Source organism: Dendropsophus ebraccatus, chromosome 4 (genome assembly GCF_027789765.1).
Source record: "Dendropsophus ebraccatus isolate aDenEbr1 chromosome 4, aDenEbr1.pat, whole genome shotgun sequence".
Taxonomy (NCBI): Eukaryota; Metazoa; Chordata; class Amphibia; order Anura; family Hylidae; genus Dendropsophus; species Dendropsophus ebraccatus.
Window position 1 is genome coordinate 153,797,030 of NC_091457.1, and position 15,805 is coordinate 153,812,834.

General features: G+C 41.9%; 1 protein-coding gene across 1 annotated transcript in view; it reads right to left on the reverse strand.

The window, feature by feature from the left end:
• The window catches only part of PTPRC (protein tyrosine phosphatase receptor type C), a 106,802-nt gene extending 93,307 nt beyond the window's left edge, over window positions 1–13,495 (reverse strand). Inside the window, exons 1-2 of the mRNA XM_069967498.1 lie at window positions 13,433–13,495; window positions 13,251–13,346 (exon numbers count right to left, since the gene is read on the reverse strand). Coding sequence (XP_069823599.1) covers window positions 13,251–13,317 — 67 coding nt within the window. The 5' untranslated portion in view covers window positions 13,318–13,346; window positions 13,433–13,495. The remainder of the gene's footprint in view (window positions 1–13,250; window positions 13,347–13,432) is intronic.
• Between the last annotated feature and the right edge of the window lie 2,310 nt (window positions 13,496–15,805).

Genomic DNA, 15,805 nt, shown 5'->3' on the forward strand with positions numbered 1-15,805 from the left:
TTTCATCAAACATGGTGTAAAGTGAAACTGTCCCAGTCGCCCCTAGCAACCAATCAGATTCCACCTTTCATTTTCCAAAGAGTCTGTGAGGAATGAAAGATGGAATCTGATTGGTTGCTAGGGGCAACTGGGCCAGTTTCACTTTACATCATGTTTGATAAATCTCCCCCATTCAATGGACTGGGCACTCAATCCAGTCTTTAAAAAATCCCTCTGGTACATACCATATTTTCCTGGCGTATAAGGCGATTTAAGATGACTTTTAAGAAGATTGTCAGGGCTTCGCCTTATACGCCGGAATATTTTAACCCCTGCCTGACCACAGCCCTGCTGTGGTAAGGCAGGAGTTAACTGCAGCTAAATTTAAAAAAACAAACAGTAAACTCACCTGGGGCCTGTTCCCCGGAAGTACCCGAAGCCTCTGTCCTTCTTCCGAAGCTCTCCCAGCTTTGTGGATCCCGGCGCAGTCAGTGTACGGCACACTACCTGCGCCGGGAACGGGCCAGGAGGCTTCTGGAAGCACGGAACAGGCCCCAGGATAGTTAACTGTTTGTTTATTTTATAGTGGTCGCCCCATACGGTGGGGATGCGGCCATTTTTGAGCTCCCTCACCATATGGGGCGGCCATACTCGGCGTATAAGACGACCCGCGACTCCTAAGAAGATTTTTCGGGGTTAAAAAGTCGTCTTATATGCCGGAAAATACGGTACTTTGTGAGGACAGTTACGTGGCAGTGGGGGCACTACAGGTTTGCCAAATCAGACTGGAAAGAAATCTCAGCCCTTTCATTCCTTTTTTATTGGGAACAATTGTTGCCCCATATAAAAGGGCCTTAAATGGGTTATCCAGGATAAAGCATGGCTCCTTTTTTGGAAAACAGCACCACCCTTGTCTTCAGGTTTTGTGTGCAATTACAATTCAGCTTCATTCACTTCAATAGAACTGAGCTGTAATACACCACCTGAACTGAAGATAAGAGTGGTGCTGGTTCTGGAAGAAAGCGGCCATGTTTTTCCATGCCTGGATAACCCCTATCCGCACCACAATGTACAGCTGTTTTGTGGTGCCGGTAAGGGGGTATAGAGAGGGCTCACAATGTAACCCCTCTCTATAATGGGTTGGGGCCGCCACTGATTGTCCGTGTTAGTCATTTAGCCATTTTGATGCTGCTGTAAAAACTGTGGCACTTAAATGGCCTTAAAGGAGAAATCCAGGGAGAATAACTTGCAAGCGGGCACAGTGGAACATAATAAGCAAGTGCTACTTAACTCCCCCCGTGCCCCCAAAAGCGCTGGGTCACAGGATCCCTGCTTCAAGATTTTTTTTTTATATAAATAAAACTTTAAATTCCCCCTTCCTATTTTCCAAATAACATAACATAACCAATATATATATATATATATATATATATATATATATATATATATATATCTATCACAGGTCTACAAATAAAAATATTTAGTATTGCGGCACATGACATTGCCCGAACTATGAAATTATCACATACCCGATCTTGCACGCCAAACAGTGTAAGTGCAAAAACCTGGCAAAGTGTAAAATTGATAATTTTTTGATTCATCACATGCAGAAAAAAAACTGAAGAAAAAGTGATCAAAAAGGTGTGGTACAGAATAAAACTAAAGATCAACGCACACACAAAAAAAAATCCCTCCCACAGATTCACAGACCACAAAATAAAACCATTATAGAGTCAGAATAGAGCAATTTTAAAACACATTTATTATTTCTTAATTATAGTTAAAAAATGTTTAAAGGACTAAAATAAAAAATATATAAGTTGCCTATGGGTCTTTAGCTGAAAAAAAAAGGAAAGCACTACGGCTTTTTAAACACGAGGAGGAAAAAATGAAATGAAAAATGAAAGTTGGCCCAGTCATGAAGGGGTTAATATACTAGACCCCCCCTAAACATTAGACAGTTGGCCAGCCCCGTTGAAATCAATGGGAGGGTTGGGCCTACCCTTTTCTAACGGTTAAATTGTGAGCTGGTGCCAATATAGGTGAAGCTTATGGGATGTTAAGTGTGATGGGTCTTCTCAGAGGGGGGAGGTTCTCCTGGCACTGTGCACACTGAGACCGCACCACTGTGTAAAAAGAGAAGATACAGGACTTCCTGCTTGTGGGGGTGAGATAACATCTGACAGAAGAACTCTATTACCAAACATGTATATTAGTAAGTTCTTTCATTTTAATCTACCTCCAACTGTGAAGAGTTTCCTCTTTATGGAAAACCCCTTTAATTACCTAATATCTCCCCTCTTCCTCCTCACAATCAAGTGTCTGCAGCAGGATCCTCCCCCTCCTGCACTGTCTAAAACAGGAAACAATGGGTGCTAAAGGGGTATTCTCTTGCTTAAAAATAAATAAATAATGCCATGCTGACTCCATGGTAAAAAAATAAAAAATAAAAAAAAAAAACATAAAGAAACTACATTATAAAGAGACAAGTGGTGGAGGCCAGAAGTAGAAGAACAGGAGCTGCAGGGGAACAGGGATACAGTAAGTATAGTTTCTTTTTTTTCCCATGGCCCTAGCATTGCATTCATTTTTTTTAAAGCACAAGAAAACACTTTAAGGATGGGGATCCTTAGGCCCTGCAGCTGCTGCAAAACCAAAATTCCACCAAAATTTAAATTTTTTTTTAACTACTTAAAACCCATCCCCTCTGCTGTCTACCAGTCAAAAATGGAGGAAATGTTGATTTCTGCAGAACTGCTTTAGGAACATGCGTCAGAGTCAGAGTCACCAGTACTAATCCTTATCAATTAGAAAAGTTTGTACAAAAGCATGATGAAATAATTGTGTGTTTTTTGTTGTGGAAAAAAAAGATAAAAAACTGAAAACTTCTTGTGAAAATGTACTTCCTTTTTTGTTTTTGGGGGTTTTTTTTTGCTTTTTTTTTTACCTAAAAAACCCTACAAAATGGTCTGGGCAATATCGTGTATTCTAAAACTGACATTTCCCACATCAGACTGACATTTCCCACATTTCTTAAAGGAGTTATCCAGGATTAGATAAACATGGCCACTTTCTTCCACAAACAGCGCCACCCCTTTCCTATTTCCAAGCTGTAATACCACATACAACCTAAGGACACGGGGGACATTGTTTTTAGAAGAAATTAATTGTGCCTTTCTGTTTCTGGAAAATCCCTTTAAGGCAAACAGCACTGGAGCAAGTTGAGCCAAATGTATTAAAGGATTAAAAAATTTCTTGCAAAAACCCCCAAACAGGGCCACCCCTGTCCTCAGGCTGTGTGATATTACAATTATCCACACCAGAAGACTTCAAATATGCATTGATAAATTCTCCCCATTGTCTCTGTCTCTTGTATTACAGATTTATATAATTTGGCATCCAGAATAGCACCCTGATAGCCCAACACCATGGGCCCATATAGGCACACACCTCTCTATGACCCCAGGACACTGGTACTTTAGTGTTGAGATCAAATCTGTAACTATTCACATAGTATAACTATTTAGCTCCACAGTACAGAAGGATATACATCGTGAGAGTTAAAGGGGTTATTCAGGATTAGAAAAAATATAGCTACTTTTTAGCAAAAACAGCACCACCCGACCTGAGGACAGGGGTGGAAATGTTTCTGGAAGAAAGCGGCCATATTTTTCTGGACAACCTCTTTAAAGCGAATGTACCATCAGATACATTTGCTTTAAAGTGACTCTGTACCCACAAAAAAAACTCTGTGCCCACCAAAACCGCTTGTACCTTTAGATAGCTGTTTTTAATCCAAGATCTGTCCTGGGGTCCATTCATCAGGTGATGCAGTTATTGTCCTATAAAACAACTTTTAAGCTTGCAGCTCTGTGTCAAATTGGTGTGGCCTAGAGTGTCTGTGCATTAGAGTTGCACCGCCTCTCTGTCCCTTCTCCCCTCCCTCTTCACCATAAGGAAAGCCCCAGGCAGGATTTCTCCTATTCATCACCTGTGTGAACACTGCACATGGGCTGGATCGTTAAGGCATCTGTGCAGTCTTCAGACAGGTGATGAATAGGAAAAATGCTGCCCAGGGGCTTTCATAATGGTGAGGAGGGAGGGATGGAGAGGCGGTGCAGGCCTATGGCATAGACACTCTAGGCCATGCCAATTTGACACAGGGCTGCAAGTTGTTTTTAGGACAATAACTGCATCACCTGCCGAACGGACCCCAGGACAGATCTTGGATTAAAAGCAGCTACCCGAAGGTACAAGCGGTTTGGGGGGGGGGGGGGTCAGATTGTGGGTACAGAGTAACTTTAAGATTTGCCCATGGATAGAAAGGTGTCGGCGCGGGGAATCTGGTGCCGCAGTCCTTTCCTGTGTATGGCGCCCTTCTACTCACGGGCACCGGTCGGGGTGAAGCTCTAGTGTCTATGACACAGGTCCATTAGAATCAATGCATTATACCTGTCAGCTTTATGCTGACTGCCAATCTATACAGTGGGGGTGGGGGGGAATACCATGGGAGATGCCTACACCAGAGGGGAGGGGCTGAATATAAGTGGGGGTACCTAAATGGGACTGAAAGGAGCGAGTAACAGTGGGACACCTACAAGGGGGCTAAATACCAGGGAAGATGACTACGTAGGGGGGGAGAAGCTAAATGCCAGAGGAGGTGACTTCATAGCGGGAAGAGGGGCTAAGTAACGGGAATGCCTGCATGGGGGGAGGGGGCTAAGTAACAGGGGAGATGCAGAACCTGGGGATGTTATCTGCTGGGGGATAACTAAGAAGATTACCTATAGTGGGATGCCTACTACATTGGGGGATACTACTACTACATACTGGGGATTAACCACCAGGGTTATTACCTACAGGGGGGTAACCAAAACTAGGGCATACTATCTACTAGGAGGCTAACTAATGGGTTATTTACCTACAGGGGTATGCTAAAGGGGCCGTAAAATGAGCACTGTTACAGTGTGGAGCAATACAGATGGGAAGTTTGTATAGAAGTGAAGATGGTGCTGGAGCAAAGAGTCTAAAATGTTTGTCGGCAGATTCTGCAGGGACTAGTTTTGGCCAGGAGAAGCCCTCATGATGACCGGGCCAGATGGAAAAGGTAAGGTAAAGTGAGCAACTCTGATCAGAGAAGATGCTCCCTGTGAGTAACTGGATGTAACTGCAATGTAATCACTTATATGGTAAACAGAGCCTGTGTACTATTGGTAGCAGATGTGCACTACTGTTAATAGGGTAAGTGTCCTACAGAAAGTATCAAAAACTGAGCTCCCTCCTCCTGTACACTGGAGAATATAGGATAATGTGACCACGCTAAACCATATATAAATGAGGTTATATAAACCATATCATTTGACCATGCTGCACTATGTATACACAGTGAATAAAGTAACATTGGTGCAGTCCGACTTCTCACTTACAACTTCCTTTCTCAAGATGAATACGCTTAATTAATAAAAACTTTTTCACTTCTCTATTTTACTGCAGAGAGATTGTAGTGACTTCTCAGAGCGTATTCTAACATTGCGGTTGCCACTAGTGGGTGAAACCACGCCCACATCCGATGGCCAGTAATGGTCATGTGATGTCATCAGTGTTACTGGAAAAATCACATGGCCATCGGCGGGGTTTAGTTCCCATAAGGCAATCTCAATGTTAAAAAAAATTCTTATAGACTGGGAGTGGTCAGGACCATAGATGACGTTGAGTTTACACACCCAGATACCGACCAGACAAATGTTGTGGCCACCTCCTGCATACTGTGGAAATATTCTTACCCAACCCCCTTAGATTTTACATTCGGTATAGCCCTCAAACAACCCTTTTATTGAAAATGGCAACTAAGGGGTGTAGGAAATACCAGCATGTCCAAAGAAACTATGATATACTAACCACGACAATGATATCGACATCGGTATTCTACCAACTACTGTTCTCGCACTGTAAAATGAATGTTTAGTATCAGTGAGGTCTAATAATTTAACTTTTTTAATAGCTTTACTATTGATGCGCCCAACGATCAATTGACTGAAGGGATCATGGCGCACAGGTGAGCATTGCCACCTCTTCACAGCACCGTATATTTGTAGTGGCCATATCCGGTACTGCAGCCTTCTGTAAATCAATCCCATTCAAGAAATAGAACAGGTACACAAAACAAATACTCACATGATTCCCATATCTGACAGAAGTCTCATACTCTTATATACTCATAAAAAAGCAAAGTAAAAAACAAAAACAAAACACAAATGCTATCCTGAATATTTACATACCAAGAACAGTGAATAGTGTTGAGGAGACCTGTTAAAGTGTTAGGGTCTGGCAACGCTCTACGAACCCGAACATTTAGAAGTTGAATGCAGCCCTAGGGAGTCCTGGAAAACATGGATACAGCCATAGGCCATAGACTGTATGCATGGTTTCCTAGCAGCCTTAGGGCGAGTTCAGACTACGGAATTCTCGCAGATAAATTCTGCGGAATTCCATCGCCTTTACACGCTCACGGCTGCGCGCCTTTCCAACGGCTCCATAGACACTATTCTATAGGCCGGCTGATTCCCCGTTCCGCCGAAAGAATTGACGTAGCTGTATATCGAGGTGGGAGAGGGGCGGCAACTAGTCATCTGGATGGACTGGTCACTGCTCTCTGGAAATTGCACTATATGAATGAGTAGTGCGGTTCTTTTTTTTTTCTTTTTTACAATTTATTATATTTTTTATTCTGTTTTGGATTTGTTCTACTATTTTAAAGAATAGTTAATTTAAGAATATACTTTTTTTTAAGAACTTACTTTTTCTTTTAACTATTTGGCTGTTGGAAAAAAACGTAGAAAATTTAAGAAACCCATATAATCTATTTAAAAAAATCTTGTTAAATTAAACTCTTTGGGGGAGATTTATCAAACATGGTATAAAGTAGATTTGTCTCAGTCGCCCCTAGCAACCAATCAGATTCCACCTTTCATTCCTCACAGACTCTTTGGAAAATGAAAGGTGGAATCTGATTGGTTGCTAGGGGCAACTAAGACGATTCTACTTTACACCAGTTTGATAAATCTACCCCTTTGACTTCTATGGGGCTCCGAAGGATATAAGAAAAAAAGAATACTATTCGTATAAAGAACCTATAAAAAAAAACAGAAAAAAAATCTAAAACTAGTACAACCTAAATTCTGCCCCTGTCCCATTGATGTTAAAGGAGCCTGTAGAAATCCACCTGCTTGTACGGCAATCTAATCTGTTAAATCTTATGTACCTGTATACCCGTTATATACTAGGAGCCTATACAGACATATCTTCTGCAATTTAGCATGTGATGTTTTTTTTTTTAGCAAGAACAAGGTGATTGTGACATGACAGGAAGCCGGGGGTGAAGGGCGACAGAAATGTGGGTGTTGGTAGTTAAAAGTGATCAGACTTTGTAAAATTAGATCAAGTTAAAAAAAAATCCTAAAGAAGAAGAAACTCTATAAGTGGATGAGATGTGAGGGGCTGTAGGTCTCTTTAGCATATCAAGGGTTAAACATCATAAGGGATTGCAGACACGAGCGTGAAATGGAAGAGGCCACCTTGTTTCAGAACTGTCATAACGCTTGAAAATCACATTTGAGAGGTAAAAGGCCTTAGGGTTTTTAACCTAAAATAAAAAAAAAAAACACTTTTTTTTTTCACCGTCGAAAGTTGAGTTGATGCTGGCAGTGCCACATCAATGGAGCACAGTCACATCTATCAGTCTGTACGGTGGAGGAGACAATCATTGCTTGTGATGGAAGTGAGGGAGGAAGAATAAAAGTTTCCCCGAGTTTTTCATGTCACAATGAAGAGGAAAGTGACAGAGAAGAGGAGAGAGAGAGACTTGCAGTAGCGGGGCAGAGACTAGAGGGACAATGTCCGCATGGAAGATAATACAGGGCGTACAATGGCTGGGTGTCTGACAAAAGGAAAGGTTTATAGGGAATCTGCCAGCTGTCACTCTCTATTAAATGTTACTGAAGCTAAAGTAACCTCCACTGGTATACTGAGACTATATACTGCAGCGCTGGTATTGTATATACATCCATCAGGCTTAATATTGTATAGATTAGGGTCAGGGCCTGGACTTCATAACATCTCTGATGTGTCCAAGATGCCCCAAGGTGATTCTGGATCTCCATGCATGGGACTTGTTCCTCCAGCACATCCCACAGATGATGGATGGGATGAGATCTAGGGAATCTGGAGGCCGAGTCACCACCTTGATCTCTTTGTCCTGTACAATGTCTGCAGTGCGGCCCCCAGGGCATTATCCATTACATACATTAGGGGTCCCACTGCCATGAAGGGGGGACTTGGTGTGTACAATGGTCAGGTAGGTGGTCGGTGTCACAGTAACATCCACTTGATGCCAGGACACAAGGTCTCCAGCAGAACATTGCCCATCACACTGCCCCCGCCATCTTGTCTTCTTCCCATAGTGCATCCTGTGGCCATCTCTTCTCCATGTACAGAAAGTGACGCACAAGTACTTCACCATCCACATGATGGAGAACGTGACCCATCAGACCAGACACCTTCCTCCATTGCTCCATGCTCCAGATTCTCATTATAGACAGAGGTGGATATGGGAACTGACCGTTCTCTGGGGTCCCATACACAGCAATCTGCGATGTCCAGTGTGATCTGACTACTTTCTATCATAGACAGCAGAACGTTTTTCAGCAGTTTGCTCTTCAGCAGCTGTTCTGTGGAATTAGACCACACGTACTAGCTCTTACACCACACACACATCAGTGAGTCTTGGACCCCCATGTCCCTGTCCTGGGTTGTCCTTCCTTGGACACTTTTAGTTGGTACTAACCACGACATATCGACAGACAGATCCAAACATATACCAGACTACTATATGCTACTATTTTGGCAAACAACCTGTGTACCTAATAGAACTAAAATCAGACTCCCCTCCTCCAGGCTGTGCTGTCCTGCTCTACGGTGAGTCTGTCCATAAAATGGCCGACATGGAGGAGCATGTTACTATGCCTTACCCCCAGTGTCCACCACTGAGCCTATATAGGCCTATGGAGGACACTGGGGAGGGGGCATGGTCACATGCTCCTCCATGTCAGCCATCTTATGGAAAGACTCACCACAGAGCAGGACAGCACTGTCAGTATATACAGTGAGTACACTTACTTATACTGTCCACTAAGCAATTTTACTATAAAGTGGCCTGACTGATAAAAAGGCCTTGCAAATACTAGCTATTGAAGGCCAGATAGCGATTTTGAGGGCTAGAGCTACATAGCTACTTCTAGCCACGTGAACGGAACCCACACAGTCACGAAAGTTGCATATCACACGCGACCACAACCCCACAGTCACAAGAAATCCATCCAAGATGTTGGGTCGCAGCCAATTGTGGGTCACAGCACGACCCCATTCACTCACACCGATGGCGGTGGTTTCAGGTCACATGACCAGAAATTGCTGTGTAGCCCTAGTTAAGGGTGTGTTCTTCCATTAAGGTTTTAGATGCGTTTAGACATTTTACATTTACATTTATTCAATAAAATTAAATAATTATATAATTCAATTAAAGAATATATATATGTAATTTTTTTTTTTTTACATGGAGTGGCAGCAGTAGGGTGACGTGTTGGAAACTGCAGGGCTGCACAAGCCCTGGTCCCGCCACAGTTACATGCCACTAGCGCTGCTGCATGCAGATACTGAGCCTCCCCTAATGTCTATATAATACGTGTTAGTATTAGAATAAACATTACACTGGGGGAAAGCTGTCTGTGCCATTAGCGCTGCAGCCACAGCACCCTATAGTAGAGCGAGCATGATAACTGTCAATCACCAGTCCCTCCACTACACTGTGCTGCAGCTACAATTTACTGACACAGACAGCTTCCCCAGTGTAATGCCTAGTCTAATACTAGCATGTATTATATAGACATCAGGGGAGGCTCAGTATCTGCATGCAGAAGCGCTACCAATATATAACTGTCCTGTGCCAGGACAAGGTCTTAAAGGGAACCTGTCACCCCCCGAGTATAGGTGAGCCCCCTATACTCACCTAATCCTGCCGGGTCACGCTTCTGGAGGCAGTCGGGTGATGAAGATCTTAGCCGCTGAAGCCCGACACCCATAGAGAATGACAGGAGAGTACAGCGCTCCGTCATTCTCTATGAGCGTTGGACTCATCTCTCAGCGCGCGCGCCGGGCTTCAGCGGCTGAGATCTTCATCACCCGACCGCCTCCAGAAGCGGGACCCGGCGGGATTAGGTGAGTATAGGGGGCTCTAACGGGGTTCGGGAGCCTGTCACCCCGGCACGGGGGTGACAGGTTCCCTTTAAGTAACCCTGCAGTTCCCGACACAGCCACTGGTGGCAGCAGAGAGAGATTATGTCACCCCTTACTGATGTCACTCAATAAATAAATGTAAAAAATAATTATACATTAAGCACACACCTGTAATTTGATACTTTATTTTTATCTAGGGATGACCGAATTGATAGTATTTTATCCACAAAAAAATAGAATTCATTAAAATCCAAACTTTTTGTGATTAGTTTTGGATTCACTGAGTGGAGGTGAGTGGAGATAGTATATACACTTAGGGGGAGATTTATCAAACAAGGTGTAAAGTGAAACTGGCTCAGTTGCCCCTAGCAACCAATCAGATTCCACCTTTCATTTTCCATAGATTCTGTAAAGGAATGAAAGGTGGAATCTGATTGGTTGCTAGGGGCAACTGAGCCAGTTTCACTTTACACCTTGTTTGATAAATCTTCCCCTAACTACATTGGCTAGAGAGACACATCAAAGCCTAGCTAGTGTCCAGCACAAGAGCAGGGACTGCGGCCTTTGACAGGTGTCCCTGCTTCCGTACGTACTTAATCCCAAACATCCTATTTTCCAGATCTCGGGAGATTGTCTCTCTTCTTTTCTTATCTGCTTAGACCCTACTTTTAGGGGAAGTTACTTGTTATCGCTTCTCGCTATATACAGATATTTTCTTACAAAAATGGGACAGAATTAAAATTATGACATCTTAGTGATTACTCAGAAGCAGTGTTGTACCCGATCCACCGCTTCTCCCTTCATTCTGTCCCTCTATATAAAGTCTAGAGAAGGTTCTAATCCAGCATAAAATATACGAGACTCAATGAAGAATCTGACTCGGAACGCGTATCGCTTATCTCCCCGTGTATTGGCGGACGGTCTTTTTCGTTATAATATAAACAGAGGTGTGAAGACATGTTGGCAAAATTGCATATGGAATTGTAGTCAGAATCCATGATTACGACATCTTTCTAACATGTGTGCCATACTCAGAGATAGGTGTACATTAGGCAGAAGAGGACCATGCCGAATAGTGTAACATGGCCGCATTTCAGGGGTCTATCATGCTATTAGTTTGGTTGGGGCGGGACTTAAAGGTGAAAAGTGGTCGTAATACTCTTATCTGATACATGTCTACTGGGGGTCCTGAAGGAATGGCGCCATGTTAGAGCAAATGGGCACAAGGTTAGAGCAAAAAGGGCACAGGGATAGAACCAGGCACCATAGTCACGGGATGGGAGTGGTTGAGTAGTCACCATTCATATCTATAAATATCTATAGATATGGCGCTAATGGCCAGATAATTTGCCTATGTGATCTTGACTTTCCTATGCTAAGTAGGCACAGAGGAAAAAAAACTTGATTTATTGCCAGGTCAGGTTTACTGGTTAGATTATTGCCCGGATCACTCTTTAGCTTCGAACACTGAACCCCCAAACTGTGTAAAGAAACTGCAACTCCCATCAGGCAGCATTTGGAGAGTCATTAGAGCATTAGAAATTAAAAAATTAAAAATTAAAAAAAAAGTAAGCGGTCGTATAGACCATTGGTGGCTTTGAAACTTTGATCTATACCACGTACAGATCTTACAAAGTGCTTAAAGGTATAAAGTACTGAGTTATTTTAGCCCATTGAAAAATAGCACCAGAGATAGACCATGAACAGCAATCACTTAGAGTAAAACGGTGTACAAAACATCATAGACCCCCGACCAAGTCAGGCCCAACTATACGGTAGAATGTGTTTGCCGCCAAAACGACTCCATTCAGATGAGTAGAATTTTTTTGTTTCATCTGCTCTGTGTATATCCATAAATTAATTGATCATTCTATTTTTATGTATATTTTATACAATATATATATATATATATATATATATATATATATATATTCTACAAGAAAAGAATTTAGCAGATCGTCCCTAAAATCCATGCAATGAGTTGGATATGCACGAACAACACCCAGGCGTTTACGGCTATCTATGGTAAAGGACCTGATATATATATATATATATATATATATATATATGTGTGTGTGTGTGTGTGTGTAGCTCTACTAGTTGAACCCCCAGACGACTCTAACTGTTAAGTTATAATTTGTGCACAATAGGTTTCCTCTAACATTGGATCTATAGTACAAAGCACAACTATATAATAAACCAGCCACTATAGCCAACATATCTCTATATACTTCTATATACCTCCAATATTACCTCTATATACCTCCAATATTGTCTCTATATACCTCCAATATTACCTCTATATACCTCCAATATTGTCTCTATATACCTCCAATATTACCTCTATATACCTCCAATATTACCTCTATATACTGCCGATATTACCTGTATATACCTCTATATAACTCTGATATTACCTCTATATACCTCCAATATTACCTCTATATACTTCTAATATTACCTGTATATACAGTACCTTCAATATTACCTCTATATACCTCCGATATTACCTCTATATACCTCCGATATTACCTCTATATACCTCCAATATTGTCTCTATATACCTCCAATATTACCTCTATATACTGCCGATATTACCTGTATATACCTCTATATAACTCTGATATTACCTCTATATACTTCTAATATTACCTGTATATACAGTACCTTCAATATTACCTCTATACCTCCGATATTACCTCTATATACCTCCGATATTACCTCTATATACCTCCAAGATTTTCTCTATATACCTCCAATATTACCTCTATATACTGCCGATATTACCTGTATATACCTCTATATACCTCCGATATTACCTCTATATAACTCCGATATTACCTCTATATAATTCCGATGTTACCTCTAAATACCTCCGATATTACCTCTATATACCACCAATATTACCTCTATATTAATCTTCCTATCATTAGTCACTGTAAGAGCTACGGTTACAATACACATGACATTACAGCACTTACCCAGGGTTACATGATTTAGGTCCCATAGAAGAAATCCAAGTATTAGCACTTTTAGAGCCCAATTCATGGTGCTGAAAGCTGGGGGTACCTCTCTCCCTATAATATACACCATCCAGTTAACATCAGGTTAATAACAATTCAGAATAAACTTAGAGAAGTAACATTTTCATGTACTGTGAGACCTTTGTTATCAATCCTCTTGCAGCTTCCTCTGTGACTTAGTGCTGCAAGTGCACCATGCGATGAAACCTCCGGAGCGGAGCATAGTTTCGTCCTACCTACTTCTTCAAAGCTTCCAGGAAGTTGGGTTTTTAAACCGCGCTGTCATTTCCTTAGCAAACTTATGTGCTATAAGTGTGTCAGAAAGTACAAGCAGCCTGGCCCCGCCGTCCGCCAAAGTTACATACTTATAAAAGTAGGTGGGGGGGGGGGGTCTTTATGGGGGAGCGAAAAGGTGCTGAGCTTAGTTTCTCCAAATTTACATCCATTTGTGAAACGCAACACACAAGTAGTAAGGATATAGAATAGAGCGCCATGACATGGCCACCCATTGGTCTACTAAGTTGATTATAAAGTTCTATGGAAGGGTCTTGGGCTAAGTTCGCCCCGGCCTTTTTTCTTGTTCTTCTCTTTGGTGGGTCTCTTCGGCCTCCGTCACACAACTGGTACAAAAATTACTGAACTTGTGAATAAGGCCTAAGGTTTCCTGATCATTGATTCCTGATAACGGCCACGGACGTGTGAAGGGGGCCTTACACACTGTGCACAAATGGACCACCACAGACTGCATTGGCTTCATTGGGTTTAAAAAAAGTGCCAGTGGATGCCTTGTACACCAGACTATGAAATCATCGCCGAAATGAATCCCTGCCCGCGAATCCCACCTGCTATCTCTTTCAATGGGAGGCCTCGCGTTCCTTTGCTCTCTGTGCCTTACCGCTCAAAGATTTGACATGTCTGTAGTGTGAACGGGCCCTTAATGGAGTCCACTGAGATTTTGGCAAGGTGTTCAGATTTTACCAGGCAAAATAGCATTATAGACTGTAACCAAACTCGCTGACATGTCGTCTCATCTATCATCTGCAGGACTCCAGTGTTTAGTGTAACCCCTTCCATGCTGTGCTGCTTCTGCTCTTTACTTTCTGCTCATAAGCATCTTTCCAATCCAGTGCATCAGTAACCTTTCTACCTCCACATGTCATCCATAGTAATAAATTGCGGACATTTTGGGGGTGTTCTTGGGCTTCCTCAGGGGTGGAGCTTAAACATTCAATTTTGGTCATTTAAATGTCAGTTACTATGCCATTTATCTGGTGGTGTGATTTATTTTCTTACTAGTAACCGACCACACTCAGGCCGAAGCCTGGGGCAAAAGATCCCTAATATAGCCACACCCACCCCTAAAATGTAACTTTTATCATCAAACATGATAAAAGCACAAATGTTAAAGGGGCTGTTTTTAACAGCATTTAGTGACTTGCTTTACAGCCAGCCTCATGGACATAGACGATAACAGACAGACTCTGTGCCCTTGAGATGAATGTGAAACATTACTGAGCGCACTCTGTGACCTGTGAAGAGATCATTACACAGGGAGCTGCTATTGTCTCCTCTATCTACTGGTGTCACATGTCGCTGTAATGCTGTACAGATCACTTTACAGCATCCTCCTCTTATGGCCACAGATACAGCAGGAAGTCTCAGCTTAGTTTTAGCCCCAGTGGTGAGAATGAGAACTGCAAGATATCAGGATTATTTTAGAATATAGATAGAAATGAGGGAAAATGTCACAAAAAATTCTTAAAAAATATGTTTAACATAAAAACATTATTTAAATAAAAATGTATTTTCTAATGACACATTCCCTTTAACTCTTAGTTAGTATGCCATTTATCCAGTGTCGTGATTTATCTCCTTCCTGGTGTAGATCGTCCTTGTTCTTTTCGGAATAACCTGACGATAACTCTATGATGTTATAGAGAATATTTTGTGCTTGTTTGATGATTTATTCCTGTATTTTGGCGCTCCCCAGGTATATGAAGTCATATGTTACGTGCGCAGTGATCAGTGGCTTCCGACATGACTGAATGTTCCCGCTTTTCAAAGTCTTTCCTGACAAGATAATATGAGGATAAAATCTATTTCAAGAGATCAGAACAATATCTATTTAGTCTGAGCGTCTCGGGGTATACAATAAAACCATGAGATGTGTTTGTGGATTCCATGTCATACCTGTCTCTCCTGCAGTATCACCATAGGCTGACAGCCATATTGATTTCTATTGAAACCAAAAAAAGGAGGAGAATCTCGCTGTTTGTTTCCTCCGGTCGCCATTGAACTGTCTTTCCCTGCAGTCCTTTATTTTTTAGCATTCCTGTTATAAAATAGACTAATAAGAAACAATGGTAAACATATTCTTCAGCATGCTCGCCGACATTTCCCAATTTTAGCAGGACAACCGGGTCACAGAGAAAGCAGGGTTTACATTTTTGGGTGTTCCTAGGGTGAGGTTAAAGGGCTACTCTGGAGGGGAAAATCGTTCTTTTATTAAAAAA